The sequence below is a fragment of the Pimephales promelas genome, chromosome 1 (assembly GCF_988280905.1).
Source record: "Pimephales promelas chromosome 1, fPimPro1.hap1.1, whole genome shotgun sequence".
NCBI classification, from domain to species: domain Eukaryota; kingdom Metazoa; phylum Chordata; class Actinopteri; order Cypriniformes; family Leuciscidae; genus Pimephales; species Pimephales promelas.
The window spans coordinates 30,571,506-30,597,212 of record NC_142769.1 but is presented as its reverse complement, the minus strand read 5'-3'; the positions used below and the strand labels follow the sequence as shown (position 1 = coordinate 30,597,212).

Genomic DNA, 25,707 nt, shown 5'->3' with positions numbered 1-25,707 from the left:
TTACAGAGCCGCTGTAGTTGTGAGCATCAATGTTACCTTTGAATATAAAGGTTTGGGCTCAGATCAAATGTTTTATATAATATAATATCTCATCTAGTACACTCTGCATGGCAGCACATGTTGTGTTATATAGACAGTTTGGGCTCTGTTCTTGAATTCCAGGTGTGTTTTCATCATGTCAGCATGACCAGGAAGTGTGGAACACCATTGACACAAATTATATTTGTGTCATGACCTCAAAGTGCATTTTCACATTCTGATGTCAGTGAGAGAGTGAAAGAGAAAACTATATTGTAGTGTAAGATTGGTGATGATTGGTTTTGATTTCCAACTAACGATTATTTCTTTGGGTTATATCTTCTTCCTGTCAAAGCCCAATTTTATTTAAATTTTATTTCATTTCATTGTCAAAACACATTTTTTCACATCCTCCCCAATGCTGTCTTTTAAACAAACGTGCTAATTGAATGCTAATATGAAAACAGGTATAGTGAATATATCTATTCTATATTATGAGTTCTAAAGCAAAATGACAGTTTAAATTGCTACATTAAAAATTAAGATAATAATAAAGAAAAACCAAACTCATTGTTAACAGATTAGAGGGATGTTTATGGGATGAATATAGTATCAAAACGTGCAAGCACAATTATCAAGGAATTTGATTAATGTTGCAGATATGTTTTACGATCCACAACCAAATGCCTTTCATCTTGCATATGTGCAAAATTCAAAATTGAACCAATGTGTAGCAATTTGTAAAAGTAAAGAAATATTTTTGTATACACATGTTTTCTTTTGTATTGGTCTATCATAATTTGTGCATGCAACAAAGATGTGCATGTGTGGATCATTTCACACGTGCGTTCATTGACGTCTTTTCGGAGTAAATTCTTGAGACTTTCTTTTCGCTATTTTAAGAGTTTCACAACCCACAAACAAACAACTACAAATGAATAGGCCTGGTGCTAATTATTAATTTACACAACTAGCAACTACCCATCTATTTGACATTCACAAATATGCGTCACTTACATTTAAACAAATACAATACAACTTGTGTGTGCAAAATCCAGAATGACATGAATGTGCAGCATTTTGTTCAAATAGACACGTAGTTGTTAATTCAAAACCTCGATTTTGTATTTATATAGCTCAGTATTTGCGAATGCAACAAGGTAGATGTGCATTTGTGGATGAGGTGACGTGTGCATTCATTAAATCGTTTCTGAGTCGATCCTATTTGATTCATTTGGATTTTGAGACTTTCATTTCGACGGATTTTGAGACTTTTGCACTGAGGAAATATCTCACTCATTAAACAGTCAAAGCACCTGACAAGGCAAGCTGCACTAAACATTACGCTTATGCATTAGCTTGAAGCTTAAAATAAAGAATTATCATGTTTTGGGCAGCTTGGATTACGCACCTATCCGCCAGCAGCTCACTCTGTTTCCTCCACTATTTTTAGATGCATTTTGTCCATAGAAATGCGTTATTCAGTGCTGTAATTTGACTCCACTGGCTGAAGTTTTCCGTGCATAGTTAGCAGACTAGACTAATTAATAATGACATTCACTGATTTTTTATTATCGATTATTATCGATTTATCGATTCGTTTTTGCAGCCCTAGTCCTGTTGTAAAAACATGGCGTACTCCATCCAGTCCTGGAGGGTATTTTTTAACAGATGGACAGAACAACAGCATGGATCAAATATCTTTATTAAAAGGTCACCCTCGGTAGTTACCCACCCTTTCACTTTGTAATACCTACAGTAGAAATATTGGTAACACTTTACAATAAGGTACATTAGTTAACCACATTACTTTACATGAACTAATGAAGATTACTTCTACAGCATTTATTAATCTTAGTTAATATTAATTCCAACATTTACTTAGACGTTTATAACAATCAAACATTGTATTTGTTAACTTTAGTTAATGCACTGTGAACTAACATGAACAAGTGATGAACAGCTGTATTTGTATTAACTAACATTTAACAAAGATAATACAGCAACAAATGTATTGGTCATTGTTAGTTAATGTTAGTTAGTACATTAACTAATGTTAACTAATGAACCTTATTGCAGTGTTACCAAAGTCTTTAACCAGACAGACTATTCCAGTCGTATTAACCTGTAACAGTGCAGCTCATGGAGCCTTTTCATTGATAATCAGGGCACGCAGTTCATTTCACAGCGATGAGAATCAACCACAATAAAACTTTATTCTTTATGGCCCATCCGCTCTGCCTGGCTGTACACATAAAGTCCATCTTCTCCGCTTTGATAAACTCCCACTCATGCACCATCGTCTGATCGGCATGGAGAACTTTCTTAAGTCAGCTTTATTACTTCAAAATGAGCTTGAAGGGTGTGTGCATAAGCTATGCTAAGCTAATAGTGTTTCGTCCTGACTGACCTTCCTCTTTAATGCTTGACTTATCCTCTTATCACAGCTGCTTGTACACATCTTTTCAAAGCAAGAAGGTACATATAGCATTTGATTTGCAATGAGGATATTCAGATGCCTAGAGCTTATTATTATCTCCTCTCAATGGGGTGAGTGGCCTATTTCGTACCAGTCACCCCCTGTTAGAGCAGTCGCACATGCCCTGGCACAGACACTGGCAAAAGCCGTAAACCAGACAGACTGTGAGACTGGATGGCACCAGACTCACGCACACAATCCCAAGAGTCACTCTCTGGATCACCAGCAAGTAGATGCCAAGTGGCAGCGAACCGAAGTAGAAAAAGCCCAACAGCCACACTAATACCCGCGGCACATGATTGCAGAACTTAGATAGTGCGTCTTGGTCCACCGCACCGCTGTTGGATGCTACGGAGACTGAGTCCAAACTGTGGTCGCCGTAGAAATCAGAGCTGCCATTTTGACTGGGCGAGCGCTGCTGGTCCCGTTGCACCTCCATGATGGTGATGACCAGGCAGTTAGAGGAATCGTGGGATGGGCTATCATTGGAGGACAAGCTCTTTGGCGTCAGCACTACCTCCTTACTGTGGTCCGAGCTCCAGGACTTGTCACGCACGGCCAGACGGGACATGATGTTCGAGTCATCTGGCAGCCCGGCCACTTCGTACTCACTGACCTGCGTCTCGTGACGGCAGAAAGGGCAGCTGATGGAGCTTGAACCATCCCCAATGTCAAGGATCTTATTGAGGCATCTGGCACACACACGGTGCAAGCAGTCCAGAATCTTGGGCTTGCGGTTGTGTGCATTGTAGCGCTGGTAGCAGATTTTGCACTCCAACTCATCATTGGTGGTGCCATTGAGTATGGTGTTATTATTAATGCTGGCATTAGCAGAGCCATCCTCTGGTTCAGCCTGAGCACAGCTCATCGTGGCCTCATGCTCTAGGAAACAGGAACAGGATGTTACCACAGAGTATGACAACATGCACTTATACAGCGATATACAGTATAGGGTACATTTTTATTTCAATATGTAAGGCGAGAAGGTCTCTTGACTACAGGTGCAAGTAAATCAAATTTCAGCTGTATTAATGCTCTTGTTAATTTTGACTTTTTATTGTAACATAATAGTGATCTGTAAATTTATTGTTTTTTTAAGTTAAACGTTAAAGTTAGATAAGTTAAAGTAAGACCCTTAGGATGCTAAAGAATTTGGGCAGAACGTTCCCAGTGGTTCCCAATGTTGTTGCTGGTGTTTTAATCTAATGATCTAATCTATTCATTATCACAATTATAACCAAAACAAATAAATTGTCAAAATGCATACAGTTTTTGATTTAGAGTTATACATCAATGGAACCTTTTGAAAAAATATTTAGAATAAACAACAACATTACAACGTTACAGTTCAATAAAGAAGGCAGCTTCCCCCATCTTTCCCTACTTAAAGTTTCCCCAATGTTAATAGCAGTTTACCGGATGTTCAATATTATTCATTCATTCATTCATATTAGATCTTTATTATTTTAGTTGTTAATTACATTACTGATTGCATAAGCAGTTTATATCACCATTCATTTCTAGCTGAAATGAGCTGTCATTAAAAATGAATGACATTGACAACAGTAAACAAATTTGTGGGTTTAGTCACTGTTGGTGATTTCATACAGGAAGAGATTCCTATGTTATGCAATCAAGCATTAATGTATTGTTAGTGTAACTGTAATATACTAATACCCATGCTAATAAGTCTTCATAGGAAGAGTCCTACTGTGCCACATGGATGTTTTCAATGTCTCATTTAGTCTGCAACTCTCCAAAGGTCTAATTAGGCTGCTTTGTTAATCTCTGTTTGTGAAATTAATTACGGAAAGAAATGATATTGACCTTTATTAAAGGTCAATATCCTCCCTTTTATAATTTTGACCCACCAACAGTTCAAGAGGTTCAGAATATTATTTTATCACTTAAAAATGCAGCCCATGGTCATGATGGTATTAAAAGTGTTCTTATTAAAGAGACAATTGACCACATTATCAAACCTCTTACTCATATTCTTTCTCTGTCTCTGAGAACTGGAATTGTTCCTCAAAATTTGAAGGTTGCTAGGGTTATACCAATTTTCAAGACCGGTGACTCGAAGGATTTTAGTAATTACAGGCCAATATCAATTCTCCCGTGTATATCGAAAATCTTAGAAAGACTTGTCTATTCGAGATTATTTAATCACTTGGATGCTAATAATATTTTATATAAACATCAATATGGTTTTCGGAAGCGACACTCTACTGAGCATGCCCTTATTCAACTTGTAAACTATATTTCTTCAGCTCTTGACAATAAAAAATATGCTCTTGGAGTCTTCCTGGACTTGAGTAAAGCATTTGATACGGTTAGTCATAATATCTTGATTGCTAAACTTAGTAGATATGGAGTGAAGGATGTTGCCTTGAGATGGTTTAGAAGCTACTTAGCTAATAGGGAGCAATATGTTAATTTGGAAGACTATGACTCTATGAAGTCTAAAATTAAGATTGGGGTCCCTCAAGGATCAATTCTAGGGCCTCTTTTATTTTTAATTTACATAAATGATATGCCTATGATTTGTACTAAACTTCTCCCAGTTCTATTCGCTGATGATACAAATCTTGTAGCTTCGCACCATGACTTCAATATACTAATAAAAATGGTTAACGAGGAACTATCATATATCATGGAATGGTTTCAATCGAACAAACTTACTCTCAATATAAAAAAATGCAACTTTATGATTTTTTGTAATACTCACAAACATTACCCTATTGAATTATCTAAGATCTACATTAATAATGCACAAATCGAATTGGTTCAGCATACCAGATTTTTAGGAGTCATTATTGATAGTGGTCTTAATTGGTCTAATCATATTAATTTTGTTTCTAAGAGGTCAGCTAAAATGTTGGGTATATTGAGGAGGGTTTGTCCTTTGGTTCATTCCTCAGCATTTTTAACCTTATATTATAGTTTTTTGTTTCCATTTATTAATTATTGCAACATTGTTTGGGCAGCTACATATCCTACCCACCTTAATAAATTATTAGTTATACAGAAAAAGTATCTTAGATTCATTTCCCATTCAAACAGATATGCACCTTCGGTCCCTCTTTTTAATAAATTTAAAGTTCTCCCTATTGATAAGGTAAATATTTATCAAACATGCTTACTTATGCATAAGTTTATTTATAGGAAACAAGATCTACCAGACTCTTTCCAGAATTTGTTTATTCCTATCTCACATGTTCATTCATTGCACACTAGACATAGCAATAATAACTTAGTCTTACCAATCGCACGTACCACAAGACACCAATTTAATATTTCTTTTAGAGGTCCTAAGCTTTGGAGTGAGTTAAGTCCATCGTTGCAATCAATGTCCTCTTATTCAGCTTTTACAAAGCATTTGAAGAGTGTACTATCGCTAGCTTGATGCCTTTTATGTTGTAGTTTTTATTTATTTTATTATTATTATTTATATATATATATATATAATATAATATATTATATTTTCCTCGCTTTTCTTTTCTAAGCACATTTGTTTGTATTGAATTGCTTTCTATCATTTGTTGTTTATTTTTATTTTTCATCTTTTGTTTTGTGTGTTCTGTTTTTTGTTGTTGTTGTTCTTTTTTTCTTCTGTGATGCTTAGTCTGCATATCTCGTGAGTTAATAGGAATAGGAGTGGAACTCTGTACAAGCCTAGTCTGGCTTCGTTCCCTCCTAGCATTGTTCTGTACTTGTACTAAACGTGCTAAACAAATAAACTAAACTAAACTAAACTAAATGTGGGATCGACGTAACGATTTTGCTTCATTGTCTTGGTGAGCCAACTGTTTTTGTTTCCCTAATGTCACCCAGCCGTTGTCATACTGAAGAAAAAGATGCCAGTTGTTAGGGGAATAAAATAGCGGCCCTTTGGGCAAAGAACATGCTCCTCCACCATGCAAACCTCTCTCTATTATTAATGACAACAATGCCTGTGCATATTTGTATTTCTGAGAGGAATATGTTTTGATTTGCTTGATAGAAAAATATAGTATCATATATTTTTTTTTTGTCAGTGTGATTAAAATAAAAACCTTTACACAAATTGAAAATATTATGAATATTTGCTAGAAATTAATGAGAAAGGCATTGATTGATATAGTAATGGTAATGTACTACAGCATTTGTGAATTTGATGTGTATTGGGGCATGAAAGCTTTTCTTTTTCCTCTGTTCTTTTCTCCCTCCTTCCCTTTCTCCTGGCAGTAATGACATATGGCGTTTTAACGTGCTTTTCAGAGGACAGTGTTTTGGTCTGAAAGGTCATCTTATTTTACTTTTCAAATCTAATATAAGAAGCTCATTTGTAGCTTAAATGGACAAAAGCAATTTTGTCATTGTAATTGTATCTCACAAAAAGCATTGAAATGGTGCCCTAATGAATGTCATGAATATAAATTATAAATGTAACAGGGGCCATTTCATGTCACTCAGGAGAGCAACATGTTGATGTGTACTTGGCACAGCAATCTTCCTGGAAAAATCTGTTAGTAGAAGGATGAGTTGGCAGAAGTTTAATCAGAATGTTACAGTGCTTTTCTAAAATGAAATTGTATGTTTAAAAACAACACTATTAGTGTCTGAAAACTCTCTCAACAGACTTCTTAAAGGGGTCATGATTTGAGAATTTTTCCTTGATCTTTTGACAGTTAGGAGTTTGTAATACTATAAAAATAGCCTGTAAATTTCAAAACTTCCTTGTTATTCCAAAAACTGCTTTTATTGAAACTAAGGCCAGAAAACAACAGGATCTCAAAAGTGGAGACTTATGACGTCACAGGGCAGCAAAAGACTTCGTCTACATCATTGCGTCTTTGGCCTTGCCCACTGGAGCATTAGTGAATAGTGACATGAGAATGAGAAAAGATCGACACGGGATCAATACCATTACCTTCCAAACGATCCTAAGGCTAGGAAAGTGTTTTTTTTTTCTTTCTTTTCAACAATATGAATGTTTCAGCAATAAGGGGGTCACGATCAAATTAAATCACAATCTCGAACTTCGGAAAATAAAAAATGGAATCGTCGAGGTTGCCACGCCCCCATGTCACATCTGGTTGGCGTGCCAAGCGGAGAAAAAAAAATGTGTGCTGAAGTGCTGTGAGTCAACCTCCTCTAACTTAGCTACAGCCAGTCAAAAAATAGCATGGCAACTGCAGATGCAGGAGACCCATCGACAGAACTTGAACCCCCTCCTCTTTCATTGAAGTCGCCGATGTGGAAGTATTTTGGATTTCCGGTGTGTTATGTTGATAATGTTCACGTTCAACGTTAACGCTTCAAAAAAGCCACAGTTTGCAAGCTCTGCTATGTGCGTGTGCCATATTCTTCCACTGGCAGCACGACTAACATGGCAGAGCATCTCCGCAGGCACCACAAAACAAATTTATCTGTTAAACCAACAACTGTTTGTTTGTTCTGTGAACTTGAATGTCATCTTCTGTGAAGAATTTACAAAAGAGAAACTATAGCAGGTTTTTTTTTTCCAATTGACTAAAGGTTTTAAATTTGACAATGTAGTGTGGTACATTGCGAACAAAGGTCAGATATTATATTGCATAAAAGTCTAGTCTAAAAATGGTACCATGACTGAAGATTTGGAGAATTGTGACACCCCTACTCAGCAGTGCATTGTTAGTATTCTGTATATTTCACTGCCAGAAATGCCACAAACATGCAAAGTAACCATGTTTATTCCAATGCCTCATCTGTGATCAGTGATTTCGGATGTGTAATCTATTACAGACAGATAATATTTCTCTCAAAATCATTCAATACTGTTTTTGCATCAGTAAATCAAGCCAGTGACTAAAAGATCAACTTTCGTTTCTCTTAATAGGATGAAAATAATCTTATTTAAACGGTGATTAAAATATATACAGAAAGCAATCAAAGAACAATCTTCTTCCAATCGCCCAAGCTGTCAATCACACAGCGCGTTTATTTGGACACTTGCCAAAACTCATTATAAGATAATGACGCTGTTACACTGCACAATAAAGCAATTACTGTATTTACGTCATGTTTGCATTGTTATTTGGTGAAAGCATTCATGAGAGTGCAGAAATTGTGTTGCAATGATAAGATCTTTTAATTCATGTGATCAACAGACTGTCTGTCATCTGCTCAATGCTTATCACTGCAACCTTTCATGTGATGGAATAGATCTAAATCCTTTAAAAACTTCTTACGATTCGTTAATCTCGATAGCTGTAATAGTAAAAATGTTATAAAAGTATTCAAGGGATTTCCACATGTAATGCTAGCTCTTTCATTTGCAAACATGTCATCCAATCACAGCAGTGGGCATTGAACACTGAAGTCTCACAGCAGACACGCCCCTTCAAACAGAGCGCTAAAATCAGGCTTGGAAAAATGCCTTTTACTTCTAAATTATGGCATTTGTTGATGTAAAAATCATACTAACATTATAAGGGCACCCCTGGAAACATAAAATAGTAAAATAATATAGTTCATGACCCCTTTAACACAGAGATTATTTCATAATGACATCAAACATCAGAAAAAACACGGGCTAATATTCAATGCATCTTTGTGCTTAAAGGAGAACTCCGGCGCAAAATGAACCTTTGGTCAAATTACACATTGGTACCTAGTTGACCGTTCTCTGAGATTTGTTTTCATGATAATTGAATGTAAAGAGTTTTATCTCTAAAAACTGTTTAGCGTATACGCTAGTATATGGGGGCATTTAATAAGTAAAAAGAAATCGCTAGTTAATACCACTAACAAGGGTCAAAATAGCCTCACACTAACACAGTAACATAATGAGGGTCCATACATGCAAAACGAAGCATTGAGAACTTTGTTAGTGTACAGACCGTTTAATAAGATATTTTATAAAGACAGTTCACTTTGTGTATACAGGCAGGAGCCATCTTGGAAAGCAGTCTCTAAGCCCCTGTCTTTATTCACCCTCATGTTATTACAATACCTGTTGGTATTTTCCATAGAATGAAAACCAATGCTCTTAAATAGTGTTTTATATTTTGTGCACCACATACGATAGAAAGTCATACAGGTTTGGAACAACATGAGGGTGAGTAAATGATGACCATTAAGATAAAATAAAGCACTAATTTTGCTCACACTTTAAATTGCGTAAATTTTTAGCATCTCTACTAATCATACTCCAGGAGATGTGCAGTGTGTGATCAGCTAAGTTAATCAAAGCTCCTTATTGGATGAATGTCAGCAAGAGTCCATTACGTCACACAAAGCAACATACACAGTTCATTAAGTTGCTTTTAAGTGCAATCACTTAGACTTCTTAAATTTAGTTGCCTCATTCATCTTGGTCTCCGGAGACCTGAGAATCCAAAATCAATTAGACCGTCTTGTATATGTAAGATACAAAGGGTGAGAGCGAGGGGGGAAAGAGGAACTTTGAGTGCTTATCTGTTTTAATGATAAGGCAATGCTATTTAAAGCTGTGTTCAATCATTTATAGATGGTGATTATGAATACCTAATGAATAGTGAGCTACAAAAGGAAGCTTATTAGATGCTGGGATCTGCTTTTAAGACACATGCAGATTTTTTTTTAATATTTTATAACTGTTGAATATTATAACTATTATAAAATATTATTTTATAACCCATATGAGATTCAAAATGTCAATGTAATACCAGTATTCAATATAATATTATACTGCAAACTTGTGTACTGAATGTGATTATTTACCTCATTTGGTTGGACAGCAAATCTTATGAACTGGCAGTAATGTCTATGTAACTTGCAGTTTCAGGGTAGGGATTCAGAGCACAGGAAATGCATTTCACTCAAATATAGGAAAGTGGCACAAATCAAGAAATACCTCAGTGTAATATCTCTCAGACCATTATAGAGTTGTATGAATGCGAGCATGGTGGTGTACTTAGTATTGTCTCAGATTAAAAATCATTATGTCACAAATTTATCTGGTGTTTGTGCATAACCATCTGTCATTTCACAGATGTTTTAACTGTGAATCAGGCTCAGGGTGCATATACAGTGCATATACTCTTCTTGTGCTATATCTTCAACTGGAGCACATCAGTGAAAAAGTGTTTCCTGCTTGCTCTGTCCAATTTTTGCTACTTACTGTCATCTTAAAGAGAATGAGACTGGGATTCATCTTACAAAGATTTCTGCACAGTTATAGAATTTGAAATGCTCAAGTATTGCAATAACATGTTTACCTCTATGGAGGGATTGTAATGGAATGAAAAGCTAGAGACGATGATAGAGTGAACTGAGCTTTTCAGAAGACTGTGGAAGTGTTTTTTGTTGGACCCTGATCAAAAGCAGATTGCAGGTCTGTGCTGCTAATCTATTCTGCCAGCTGAAATAATTTGATCCACACAGTATTGTCTGGCAATTTAATTAGGACCATGTCATTATTCCTATACTCTGAGAACAAGATAAAGAGATGTGTTTGCCACCACTGTGAGAGGATTTTCATATAGACGCAGATGAACACTTAACACACCAGCCTCTGTTAAGAGGTTAAATGTTTATTTGTATGCTTGAGGATGAATGCATGCCATGTTATGTGGAGTGCATATGTGTGTGTATCTGTTCATCTGCGTAAAGAAGATAATGAATTCATAGTTGCCATTGTTGTGGTGGCATACTTGTTTAAATGATTGCCTACAGTATATAGTCAGTGAGTTCATGGGGAGTCAGTTTGGTTTGAAATGTGCTGGGGACAGAGATGCATTCGGAAGGGCATTTTCAAAAGTTCTGGGTACAATGACGCACATTCATTCTTTTTTCTCTTTCGCGAAGGTCATGTTTTCAAAGACGATTTCCTGTAGCTAACTGATGTAAATAAATAAAAATTTATACAAAGATGTGATGTCCGGACAAAAATGTTATGCTACTTTGGGTTTAATTGGTCGTACAGTATATGAGATCTAATATATGTTGTTAGTATGGTGAATTTTAACGTGAATAAATAAATAGACGGATTCGCCTATACTGTGTATGTGCAGTGATGGTCCAGTAGAGCAGTATTTTTGCCAAGCGTGTCGGAGGTTCTGGGTTCTAATCCGCCCTTTTATAGTTTTTTTTCCCCTTCATCAAAACTGTATTGATATACAACCACTGAAAAACATTCTCGGTTTTGATGAGGGTTAAAAAAAAAAAACTGTACGAGTGCGGATAGCTTGTTTTCACGTGACGTCACACCACTGCGTTGCCATGGCGCGAACAGCAGATGGAGGGCAGGAAGTGATTTTCTACATTAGGAAGCACTATAACACATTCAAAATGCCTATGTTTTGCGTCGTTTATGGTTGCTCAAATCGATCAAACCACAAGGAGTTTTTATCGTGTGCCCAAAGTTGATGTTCATAAGGGGGGAAAATACAAGAAATTGACAGAAAAACACCGGGAAAAATGCCTTGCAAACCTACGTCTGCGGTAGGGAGGAGCCGAATGGGAAAATGCCTGTGTGCAGTGATCACTTCATCAAATGTGAGTTAATACATTATTTATGTGGCTGATAATTACATTATTCAGGTGTTACATTATTCAGGTAAATATACTTATGTGGCTGTTTGTGTAATGTACCAGTTTCCGAACTTTGTAAAGTCAAAGTATGTCTGTAAGACGAGTTAGTTGCTGATATCTACAGCCTCGATGGCAGGCAAATCTCTCAATTCAGTTGAAAATCGGTCCTCTTCATAACGTAAGGATCATGTCCAACATATGTTTTGATTTTCTGTTTATATATTTCTCTTGTAATCGCGTGTAAAGTAGTACAGTACGGATTTTCCTCCATCTCGTCCATTGCGCTCTTCACTCCCTGCCCTCCATCTGAATTCCGCGCGTCATCATAATCACGTGACTGCAAACCACCTATTAGAACCCAGAGAAGCAGCGACACGTTTGTGTGTATTTTGATTTGTGATTTCACCGGATCGACTGAAACCTCCACAACGGATTGCAGCGCGCGTCCGAGTGTCCAGCATAACCAGTTAAGCCTTATTCCAGAACGTTCTTTTTAGTGAATCAAGCACATTCAGATTTAAAATAGACTTAAGACTTAACTCAGAAGTTACTGACTGGTTGGAATGTTTAGTAAAAGATGCACATTATCTGTTTTCTCAGTAGTACTTTATAAATAATAATGAATGAAATACAGTATGGTACTACATTTTTGATTTTGTTAAATTACTGTTGTTTACTATATAGTTACGATCAGTATTTGGATTGCATATGTGCCACCTCTGAGAATATTTTTTAAAGGGGTGGTTGATTATAATTTCCTATTTGATAGACTTTTCTAACTTTAGTTAGTGTGTAATGTTGCTGTTTGAGCATAAACAACAACTGTTACAACTCTCAAAGTTGCTTTTAAAGGGATACTCCACCCAAAAATGAAAATTCTGTCATCATTTACTCACCCTCAAGTTGTTGCAACCCTGTATGAGTTTCTTTCTTCTGCTGAACAAAGGAAGATATTTCGAAGAACTATGATAATATAATTTTCTGACTCCGGTTAAAGGCTAAACATTTTTAAAGGGTAACTAAACCAAAAACAAACTGTTTTTAGTTAATGATTTGTAAAAATGGGGCTTTATTAGTGCTGTTCATTGATTGGATTAACTTTTTTGACATTTGGGTATTAAGTGTTTTAATTCTACAATATATGGTGTAAAAACGAGTGTTGCCCTCTTCAGTTGAACGGTGGCTACTGCAGTTAAATTTTCCTATTGGATGTTTGCGGTGCTTCGTGACGTAAGCGTGAGAGCTGATGTAAGCAGGTTCCAGCTCACCATGTCCTTGGTACGAGCTACTGCACTATAAAAACCATCTTGTTCCGTCAAAACCACTGTAGCGAGTCAGGAGCAGGGCTTAAATTATTAAATTATCTCCGGCGTGCAGCCGTGAGGATAAAATTATTATTTTCGCAATTCACTTTTGTCCAGCTTTAACGTGTTAAGATATTTAATGCAAACGCAGCATCTGTTCTTTCTGTCATCCTTTAGCTAGGGTTATGACCATGTTCTTATTCACGCAACTTTAAACCACTCATGCGTGACAAGACAAAAGCGAACGCACTCTCAGTGAATGTCCTCCTGGAACATACACGAACACACACACACGACGCACAGAAAGACGCACGCCAGTATCAAGTTCTCTTTCATGCTGAAACAAACAATAACACACATTTATGGCAAAATGTCAGTTTTGTCAAACATCCTCACAAGAACAGTCTTAAATGAGTTAAATAAAATTTTAAATGTAAGTAAATAGTAGTGAGAGAATGAAATGCGATCAGGTCAGCAGCGACAGATCTTAAAGTGACAGGAGGGATTAATTCTGTATGTCAGTAAAGTTAACCTAAAGAACAAAGGGAACAGAGAAAATTACTCACTGCTCTTGACTAAAGAATGCTCGTAGCTTTGATAAGGATTAATCTATATTTTATTTATAATTTATGCAGTGCGGACTGTTTTATAACATTATTCAATATCTGTATGGTACAGGTAAATGGCATTTATTATAGGTTTAAGTGAGGATTGTTTTAAGTTCACTTAAATTAAAGGTTTTTATATTTTTTTAAAGCCTAATGTTTAAAATTTTGGGGGAAATCGTTTTCTTCTTTCTCAGGATCTATAATATTAGTGATACTGGTTTACATTCATAAAAAGATGGCTGTAATACTTGAAAATAAATAGTGCCGCATAAGTCCGTCTACCCACCACCCAAATAGGGTCAGTTTTAACATGCTATATAAAAATATCTGTGGGGTATTTTGAGCTAAATCTTCAAATACACACTCTGGTGACATCAAATACTTTTTGACAACGTGAAAAGGGCATTATACCACACCTTTAAATATGTATTTGGTAAATGTACTAAAACATTAATAAAACCATTAATAAACTGAAAACACACAAGGAATCAGAACCAGAATCATTCAATGTTTTTTTACAATTCCCATCTATACTCACAAAATTCAAAAGTAAAGTAGAATGCATTCTTCCTATATCCTGAAGGTGTACAGTTAGCTTGTGCTTTCCTAAATGACAGGTGATCCCTGCAGGTTTCAGTTGCATTAACTGTGTGTGTTCTCTCACTCTGTTGGTTTGTTTTTGTTCAGCATCCTATCAACCTGTTTACCTGTATCAGTCTGTCAGATAACAGATGCACCTGGGGTTAGGTGATTTTGTTTAGGTGTACTGTATGAAAGAAGTTTAGTATCTATCAAGCCTGAGGGTTTTAGTATTTTAAAGATTACTCACTAACACCTTTAGATTAGAGTGGACTAGGGGGCTGAAACTCAATCAGATTATTCATTCAGTTTTATCTTTCTGTAATCTCCCAGCAGTACCTAAACATACATCTCATACATACAAGTTCTCCATGATCTAATAGACAATCTTAGGGACAGTGGTGTAGGTGTAAAAGTCTTCATTCTCTTCACTTAAACAGGACAGGCAGAGTGAAAATGCCAAAGATCACATATCCAGTCTTTATTGTAAGTAACGAGTCCCTAAGGGAGGTAGATGCTGTGTGTACTGTGTGCATGTTGTTTGTAGCAGCCCTAGCTCACAAGTCTGTGGGACCCCTGGCTTCAAAGATGCTTTTGTAACCAGGATTTGAGGAAAAAATTCTCTGTAGGTTTGTCTAAGTGGAAGTTACGTATGAGATGGGGAATAGATTGAAGGAACAAGAGATTTTTTTTTTAGTTATTTTGGGGATTTTCTACTGAATTTCAGGGTTATTTGTAGTTCACAGTCGATAACTGCATATAACGCTGGCATACACATGCACAAATGTCCCTGACTTTTAATTATACACAAATTACATATAAACATTTTATGAACATTACTTTTGCTCACATACCGAAGTAGACCTGCAAATCAACAAGGGACCTAGCCTGGTTGCCAGCCCGATCTCCGCCCACAACATTTTTTTGGTCGGGAAGTTCGGTCTGGACTCGATCCACTGAGGAGAAATTATGATCAGGCAAAAAATGAACAGGCCAATCAAATTGCCAGGGCGGGCTTTATACGATGATTGACAGATGATCTGCAGGGACGTAATCATCACGTTATCAAAGAGTGCTTGTCAAAGATGACTGCAGCTGGAGAATTGAGATGTATAGATTCTGTTGTAAAATAAAACGACAGCGCATTCATTTTAATAGACAAACAGAGAACTGCAATCAAGGCATTTGTCGATAGGAAAGATATTTTTGGCGTCCTTCCTACATGATTCGGGAAAAGTGTAACTTATCAGCTGGCTCTGACGGTCGTTAAGTAGATGGGACGTAATGAAAAGCCTGTGGTCGTTGTGGTTTCTCCTTTGGTGGCACTCATGGAGAAGTAAGTAATAATAATAATAATAATAATTCGTTACATTTATATAGCGCTTTTCTGGACACTCAAAGCGCTTCACATAGAAGGGGGGATCTCCTCAACCACCACCAATGTGCAGCATCCACCTGGATGATGCGACGGCAGCCATATTGCGCCAGAACGCTCACCACACACCAGCTTACTGGTGGAGAGGAGACAGTGATGAAGCCAATTGGTGTATATGGGGATGATAAGGAGGCCATGATGGACAGAGGCTACTGGGCAAATTTGGCCAGGATGCCGGGGTCACACCCCTACTCTTACGAAAGACATCCTGGGATTTTTTATGACCACAGAGAGTCAGGACCTCGGTTTAACGTCTCATCCGAAGGACGGAAAACGTCTCATCCGAAACCTGTAAAAAGTAAAGAAGCAACACTCGTTATTTAACTTCTAAAATAAATAAAGTTAGGCTACGTTCTGTATTTGAAAACTGCGCTATGCAAAGGAGTTGACTTATGCGTTGCTCTGATTGTAGGTCTACCGACTATCCAATTGGGTGCAGAGGTTTTTTTTTTTTCCTGGTTCGGTTAAGACACGCCTCATAATCAAAGCCTAATAGAGCGGTTTCAGACTCATATTCTCTCTTGAATATGAGTATGACGAAGTCAGGCTACAAGGGACCCTTTATGCTTTAAAAAACACAAACCTTAGACTGACCATTCGCATTAGAGTGGATTCAGGAGACTCAAAGTGCACCAGATTAATGAATTTAACTTTAAAATGTAAAAAAATTATTTTTTTACCCAGTACCGAGATCCACCTACAAAAATACTGTGGGTAACACAGTAGATTATATGATGGCCTATGAAAAATGCACATTTTATTATCTTATTAAAATACATGATCAGGATTTTACCACCTCTGCCTCATTTTAAGCCAGGAAAAAACCTGCATGCAATATAAAGTACTGGACAAATTTCTTTGTTTCTGCTTTATTGCTTTTAAAATAAATAGCATATTAAGCCTATTAAACAAAAACCTGACACTTGGTATTACACATTCTGTCCCCCTCACTTTTGAAATGATGGCTACGCCCCTGCATTCACTACACTATGGGATTCTTACGATCCAATCAAGGTCTCCCATCGCCTTTGTAACTGGTGACACAAATCAGTAGAAAATAGTCTCTGAATCTTAGACCTTAGGACATATTGTAAATGCAGCCTACCCAGTTCCATCACTGTTTTACTATTGTCTTTTTAACTTTCATTTGAAAGCAAACCACCATGTTCATCTCTATATTCTTCAGTAAACTTTTTCCTCTGAAAAAAATGTTTTTCAAAAGAAAAATTTGGTTTGATTTCTTTAGTTACTTGGACTGTCTATACCTCCTACCACATGTCAGAGACCCCAATCACAGCAGAATTAGTGACACATCAGCTGCTAAACTAAACTTATTACAACAGTTGATTTACTGCATTGTTCCATGCTCATTACGGCATATGATTAATCTTCATATTTCAAGTACAGAACAGTATTTCCATTCTGTGATTTTAATATACACAACCATTCAAAAGTTTGGGGTAATTAAGAAATTTTGAAAGAAATTAATAAATCTAATAAATAATGTTACTTTTTATTCAGCAAAGAATCAAGCAATCACAGTTTCGGGAAAAATATTTAGCAGCACAACTGTTTTCAGCATTGATAAAAATAAGAAATGTTTCTTGAGCAGTAAATCAGCATATTAGAATGATTTCTGAATGATCATGTGACACTGAAGACAGGAATAAATTACATTTTGAAATATATTAAAATATAAAACAGTATTTTAAATTGTAATAATATTTCACAATATAACTAATTTTACTGTGTTTTTGGTCAAATAAATGCAGTCTTAGTGAGCATAAGATACTTTTTCAAAAGCAATAAAAAATGGTACTGAAATATTACCCCAAATTTTTAACGGTACTCTATATTCTATTATTTGAGGTGATGCAGTTATATTGAAATATAACTAGATATTGTGCATTATATTTAATAATGACATAATGGCTGAATAGGATGTGTTTATTGTGTTTAAAAATCTATTTAACATTTGTAATGCATGAAAAGTGAAATGGAATTATATCAAATTTGGTAGAGGCATTAAATTTGTAAATATATTCTTTTCCACTTCAGCATTTGACCGATGGGTGGCATTCAGGTGAAAAGCAACAGTTAGATTGCAGTGAACATTAGCCTTAATGAAAGTCGTTCATTGAGTCATACTAAACAGATGTCTAAACTTTTGTTGTATACATGGACAGGCCTAATTAAAGTGGTTTAGCCCATACCTTTCACACTTGAACACATATAATAAACATTTACCTTCTTTTAAAAGGCTGAAAAATCCAAAACCGAGTTAAACAAGCTACAGAGACATTTGGCAACCCTAAAGCTTAGTCATCTGAAAAGAAACTACAAACCAAAATCTTATAAATCTTTTTCATATTCAGAAATATACCTGGGGCCAGATTCATGAAACATTTTTACTGTAAGAATTTTCTTTTTAACTGCCTTTTCTTATTATTTTCAATTTAAATATAAAGTTAACAATATTTTGTATTCCCATAAAACATTTCTTAAGAATATTATCATTTTCCTCAAGATTGTTCTAAAGTCAAAACTTAAATAATTCAAATTCCTAATAAAAATGATCGTAAATAACCTCTTAAAATTAACCCTACAACTTGTCTTAAATTCCTAAATGTAAGATGTTAAATTAATGTATTGGGTTGTTTTAAATATGAATCATTACAACATAACAGTAGATCCATATAAAACATTACCATTATTAGTCTTCTTTATTGACCCCAGTGATTATGATTATGTAAACAATCGGCGGTCATGATTATGCTTTTTTGTCAATTTATAATTCCTCCGACATAATTTTTGTAAGCGCATTCATTCAGGACACGTTCATTCTAGAGAGAGAGTGCCAACATTTGCAACGATTTTTTAATTGAGTTGATCAGTTAAGTTTTTTTTTTCCTTCTAACTTTATTTTCCTACTGTTTGATTTACAGTTAACCGATTGAACTTCCCAAATGATTTGCTACAGTGTTTAGCCTCATTCTGACCACTGTCTGAAAGAATCTAGCCATGAGTAAGGCCTATTCATTTTGACAACACTAGGTTTGGCTTATCATTATGATGCCTTAACAGCTGTTAGGAGAACATTTTGTATGGTAAAGCTCCATTATATACAGCAGAGTGCAGAAGAGCTTACAAACTTTCCAAAGACAGAATAACTTAAAACAGAAGTGAAATATCCAAACAGCAAATGGACGATCCTGCGAACAGTTTCAACTGACAGATTTACCATGTTGGTGAGAATTACAAAAGCAAGCAAGCATGGCATGAAGAGCAGTATAGCCAGAAGCTTGCCATCACAAGCTCAATGAATATGTCACTATCATAAATAAAATGTCACAAATTGAAATCACATTAGCACAATCTTTATAATGGTGCAGAATGGAGATGACCCATTGCAAAGTCACTGTTTGCAATATTAGTTCTGGTACTCCTTATTGGTTTTGTGGTTTGTCTGGTGGCTGCTCAGATGTACTTTAACACGATCAAGACAACACTAATATCTCTAGAAGAGACAGGAGCGAGAGAACCAGAGAGACTCCTAACTGCTGTAATTGAATGCTCACACACACATGCACTGAAAGAGCTGTTGACTGAGACTTGTTTGTGTGGAGTGTTATTGATCCATATACGAGGGAAAGGTTGGACCCTATGTGTTCTAAAACCCCACAGAGTACAGTCTCTCCCTCTGTTCCACACACACACACACACACACACAATCCCTCTGTCTCCACACATGCTCATTCTCTGCTCGAAACAGATATAATAACACAGGGTGTCCATTAAAAACATTACCAATCAGCTCTCTAAACTTATGACTGTTACGTGGAAATTTTCTTTCTGGAGATTATTTGGTTTTCACTCTTGGATATTCCTCCCTCTGGGTTTTGATCTGTGAAGGAATCATATCCTCCCCGGTGTCATGCATTTATGATGAGGCATTTATGGACTGAGCATGTCTGACTACTCACGTTTACTCATGTAGCTGTAATTGTCTCATTGCCCTTTGCTATGTGAAGATGAGTTATATCAACAGGCTGCCTCTCCCTAGAAATCCCAGGAGCTGCGCAAATGTGCATGTTTGTTTATCTAAATAGCTCACATCTGTTTTAGCAGCAGACAGGCCAACATCTGTTCCTCTCCGTAATGCATCTGCCCTGAGTCTGCAGTTCAACATATCACTGCAATATCCCAGCACATCAGATCTCTTCTTCATTCATCTCCATTAACTGTATTTCTTTCAACCTGTTTTTATTTTTTATTGTGTGTGTGTGTGTATGTGGGTTCATTTTTCATCCAAAAGGTAACCAGCTGGAGGTAAAATATTTCCTCGTAAATGTTAACAACCTCAAGTATTAAACTGTAAATTCAGACCTTCTTCATTGGTCCCATACAGCTCTCCTCTCTTTACAGGGAATAAGACTCTGTCACCTTTCCTGTATTGGTTAGACTTGATCTAATCCAGACAGATGAACATGTCTCCACACACACATTAGCTCTCTTTCTAGTCTTACCGTGCTGTGCAGTCTCCGTCTCTGGCTCCTCCAGGGTTGTTTGAGTTATTTTATTTTCCCTTGATTTTTTTTTTTTATTAGTTTAAGTGGTACTCCACCGTTCCTCTGTGCTTTCCAGCGCAACTGTTTTCATATCTCTCTCTCTCTGCCACTCTAGGTGTACAAGCAGAAGGCGTCAGCAAGTGTATATTCGCTAGGTCGCCGTCTGCGCGAACAGGAGGAAGACTTTGCGGGGAAAGCAGCGAGTTATCAACGAGAGATCCGGCACCTGCAGAGCCAACTAAGAGACAGACAGGAACAACTGCACGGAGCTCTGCAGCAGAAGAGGTAATCCTCTCTCACACACACACACACACACGCTTTCTCTCTCCCCCTCTTGTTCTGTGTATAGAAGGATGCAGCAGAAGAGGTGAGAGCAGTAGTGGAGCAGCTGTCACAAAGGCACAAACCAATAACAGACAGTGGAGAGAGATAGAGAGAGAGAGAGAGAGAGAGAGAGAGAGAGAGAGAGAGAGAGAGAGAGAGAGAGAGAGAGAGAGAGAGAGAGAGAGAGAGAGAGAGAGAGAGAGAGAGACAGAGAGAGAGAGAGAGAGAGAGAGAGAGAGAGAGAGAGAGAGAGAGAGAGAGAGAGAGAGAGAGAGGAGAGGCTCTAGACAAGCTGGCACAGCTGCAGGCTCATCTGTCTAAATGTTCCATGTGCTTGTAATTTTGAGCTCCCATATTTACATTTGCTTTCTCTTTTTGCCATTTACCATTTATTCTTGCTGTTTTTTTTTTTTGTTTGCTTTGGGTTTATTTTACTGTTTCTGACTGCACTCATAAAAAGAGGTTAAATTCAGAAACTAGAATCAGTGGGGCGCTGATCCTTTATCATTTACCTAACCATTTACCAGGCATTTATATATATACACGGTACCTTTTTGTTTAGTTTTTTTTTGTTTGTTTGTTGTTGTTTTGTTTTTTTTCAAATAATGTTACTCAAAACAGCAAAACTTGGTTTTATACATTATAATGATCTATTTGGAAGAGCCGAGAGTTTGTTTTTTTGCTTTCTAAATAGTATAAAATTCTCTGTTTGTGTATCTATATTTGCTTGCAGATGCCACGGACAGTCTTGTAGCAGAAGAGGTAAATCTAGTTAAAAGAAAAAAATGGGTATTGCAAAAACGTCCTTTCCACCTTTAAAATTATTACCACTTCTTCAGTGCTGACAAGAGCCTATAGGTATTATGTTACAACTCATAGAGCAGCATTTTCAAGGTTGTTGTGGTGCTGTTTATTGTACTTATTGTATAAGTAGAGCTGTTGTTTATTTTGTTGTAAGTCATACATTACAAGTTTTTATAAAGTTAAGTAACATACTCTGTAGAACATACTACTTTGCAGTGGATCAATAGTTTGAGTGTCAGTATGAGTGTGTATATGCAAGTGTATGCCTGGTATGAAAATGGACATACATAAGCACAACTAGTTACTAACTAACTGAACCACACAGTTGTTATTGTTTTAAAGGAAACATATCATGAATATCTGACCTTTTCCGTGTTTAAGTGATATAATCGGGTCCCCGGTGCATCTACCAACACAGAAAATGTGAAAAGTGACAACCCAGTAACTTTGTTTTGGAAAAATACGTCGATCAGATTTCGCTCCCCTTTTGATGTAGGAAGGGATCTTACTTTAATATCACTGCCTCTTAAGGCCCTCGCGCACTAAGCCCACCATTCAAACTGCTTGCTACGGATGTGAAAAACGCAGAAAATTGAATCCGATTGGATTCTTTTTTTTTAATAAGGGACGAAAGTTTCGAAGACAGTGTGCAAGCGTGATTGACATAACGTGAGGTCGAATTTATTTTTTAATGTGCGAAAATTTCGGACTTGAATTTGAATGTGTGAATGTGTATACACATTGTATATTGATACTGGTCCCACTCAACTCAGCTCCAACTCAAGTCTCTCTCTCCCTCTGCCTTTCTCTCTCTTAACCCTACATCAAAGCTCATTTTAAAGTCAGTTCCCTTCCTAAGTCTGAGTGTGAGGGTTTTAAATGTCAACTTTGATATGTCAGTAAAATATTTCTCCTTCAGAAGAATTTGTTTTGCATGTGTGTGTTTGACATTGTGAAGAATATGAAAAAGAAATGACAACTACTTTGTTAATATGAATTATTCTCGCTCTCACTATGCAGCGGTTCACACATCTGCTGAAACCACTTAAATTTTTGGTTATGTTGTTATGATTTAATATTTAAAACAATTTTTCACCAAACTGAGGGGCTGTTTTTCAGGAAGAGATGTGGCATTATTTGGCTGTAAAACCTGTGGTGATTCAACAAATGATCATGTCTGTGATGTGATATTGCTATCACCATAGCTCATGATGCTCAGCTGTCATCACACACTGTTTCTCTTTTTTCCTCTTCATGAGTGCTTTTATAAGTATTTGTGTTGAAATGCTTTCTGGGCTAGTGCTGTGTTTGTTTGTAACTTTGTACAGTATGTTGATTTCTTTTAACACTGTGATGTTCAAATGTATAATGATTTAACACTGTAAACATTATCTTGTTTCCTTTGTTGCTTCTCCTTCATGTGTGAATGATTAATAAACACTCAACTGGGTCATCATAGGACCTTTTCAATTTCAAACAATTTGCATACACACAAATGGAAGATTTATTAAAACATAAACCTATATATATATATATATATTATTATATATACACCATGTTCATGAGCTTCCTCAGTGGGTATTAAAATTTAAAACTAAAAATCTTTTACTTGCCCCCATGTTGCTGCTTACATATTACTTTCTTCTGTGGAGCACAAAATAATACACACTGCCATTTCAAAGATTTTGGATCTGTGAGCTTTTTCTTTATTTTTTGAAAGAAGTCTCTTTCTTCTTCTTCTTCTTCTTCTTCTTCTTCTTGAGTTTTATGGCGGTTTGCAAACCAACTTTCGGTGCATTACTCCCACCAACTGGACTGGAGTGTGAAGCACTAATAACGATATGGAAATTAAGAAGTCTCCTTTGTTCATGACTTTTGGTGTGGCTTGGATGATTTCCTTTATCAGAAAGTTCCTGCAGCCGCTACTACTTGTTCCCTGGCTCACTATATTGTTTATGTGCTATGGTCCCTCACTGTCGGTGAGGTTGGTGAAAACACCACCCCCACTCAACCACAGTCACCCTCTTCCACTCCAGAGTCTCGTTCCATCGAGACCGCTCAACCTGAGGTTCTTCACGTCATGGTTACCAAGCCTGAGCTTCTTCACGTCATGTTTACCAAGCCTGAGCTTCTTCACGTCAGCCCCGCCGAGCCTGCACTCCACTTCAGTCCTTTACAGTCTATGCCTCAGTCCCACCGAGCCATCTGCTCAGCCTAAAACTGCCGGTACCGTCCTGGAGTCTTCAGTCCCTGTTGACCCGGTTGACCATCCTGAGGAAGACTCCAGGAGGGCGCACTTTTGTGTTGAGCACAAAAGGAATGACGTGAGGATGAGTAAATGATGGGCTAGTTTGCAGTGCTGTGTGGGGGAGAGAGAAAAGGTTCAAGTGTGGGCCAAAGGTGGAACTCATGGGGATCTAGAGAGATCTAATCTGGCTAATCTGCTGTTCATATTGCTTTTGTAGTCTGCTGAAACATTAGCTTCCAATCATATAGAGATTAGTGTGTGTGCTCAGAGATTTGTGTGTAAGAAAGAGAGATAAAAAGCTTGGTTATATATTGAAATGTCACCTGGCTGTGTGAGTGAGAACAGAACGTTTAGAGGGAGAATGAGAAGAGAAAAGAAAAGAAAGGGAAGATTAATGGACATATCTAAATTAGGCTCACGCTCTTTTTTCAATTGATATAGTCTTCCCCCTCGTTTTATTATTATGGGCACGTGATGTGTCATTTATTGCAATGCGTTCGTCCTCATCCCAGCAGTGTTGAATGACAGCTGTGTGTGGCAGCAGGTCACAGGTGAACCCAGGTCACAGGACTCTTTCATTTCTAAAACATCCTTATTTTAATGTCTTAATTGTCTGTCTCTGTCTCTTTTTTTTTTTTTAAACTACAGTTTTAAGTCAAGTCAAATATATTTATATAGCGCTTTTCACAATACAGATTGTATCAAAGCTGATTCACAATATCAATCATTACAACTTAACAGTGTTTGTTTATTTCACTTTTATGCAAGGGACAGACTCTCGCATAACTAAAGTATTCAGATTGACGTGAACATGGCTGTATTTTGTATCGCTCTGTTGAGTCGACTAAAAGGACTGCCGGACGAACAATGGAAAAATGTATTTTTCAAATTATAGCATGCAAAAAGGCTTGTCATTCTAGTAATGTGCAAGCTTTTTTGCAGAAAAGCATAGTTTGATTATTTACAGATTTGTGGATGTATCAGTTATGTAGGATCTGGCATCTGAAATAACAGAGGCACATTTACTTTACAGAGTTTAAAAAAAAGAATATTTGTTTGTGTTTACCTCTCAAAATACACAAATGAATCAGCATACATTTCGCATCTCTCTGCTTGGGATTAGTTTTCATGTGTTTTGTGTCTGTGAGTTTCTGTAATGAGGGGGACAAAAATTCCCACACACAAGTAATGAGAGACTCTAATGCAATTAAAGACCTGTAGCCCTCCTGATCTCATCCTGACCCTTCCGTACTTAATGACACTCCGTTCTCTCTGGGTATAGACGGGTCGTGACATGTTAAACCGTTAATTTGCCTACCAGCCATTTTATGTGTCGCTGTTACCTTGAATTAGTTCCTGTATGTTGCTCTGCAGGGCTGCAGGTCAAATGAAACATTGATTTAATTTCCACACACTCCACGTAGAAGTATTAAATATGATAACATTGCTAAGCATGTCTGTCACACACAAATTATGGCCACTTGCAGTTACATTTAGGGCCAGATGTACGTACAAACGCAGCATTATTAGCGCTAGTGCTGGGCGGTTTGACCCAAAAATCTATCAAATAAAATAATATAATTATAAAGTAAAATAAACAGAGTTCAGCTAATGTATGTTTCTGTTGATGATGATACACACTTTGGCTTCCCAATTCATTCAAATAGTAATGCTAAAAATAAAATTAAAAACATGGACAAAACAGTCATGTACTAGTCATGTACGCCGGCATCATCCGGGTGTTGATAGCGTGCAAGCGCAGGTGAGACCTACAGTAACAGCATACGTTGCCATCTGTGTGAC

The 25,707-nt window shown here is 36.8% G+C and overlaps 2 protein-coding genes across 5 annotated transcripts in view; one reads left to right on the top strand and one right to left on the bottom strand.

Moving 5' to 3' along the window:
* Window positions 1-25,707, top strand: part of cep89 (centrosomal protein 89) — a 68,859-nt gene that overhangs the window by 36,424 nt on the left and 6,728 nt on the right. For 3 of the 4 annotated variants that reach the window (XM_089129477.1, XM_089129479.1, XM_039657519.2), the window contains one exon: window positions 20,644-20,813. In XM_089129477.1, coding sequence (XP_088985603.1) covers window positions 20,644-20,813 — 170 coding nt within the window. Of the gene's footprint in view, window positions 1-20,643; window positions 20,814-21,585; window positions 21,667-25,707 lie in introns of those variants that run through there. The other variant, XM_089129480.1, reaches the window with a different exon arrangement.
* Window positions 1,707-20,648, bottom strand: LOC120468921 (E3 ubiquitin-protein ligase RNF182). The gene is made up of 2 exons (XM_039657575.2): window positions 20,487-20,648; window positions 1,707-3,379 (listed from the first exon to the last, which is right to left on the bottom strand). Exon 2 carries the CDS (start codon window positions 3,363-3,365, stop codon window positions 2,592-2,594), a length of 774 nt encoding a protein of 257 aa, XP_039513509.1. The 5' UTR covers window positions 3,366-3,379; window positions 20,487-20,648; the 3' UTR covers window positions 1,707-2,591.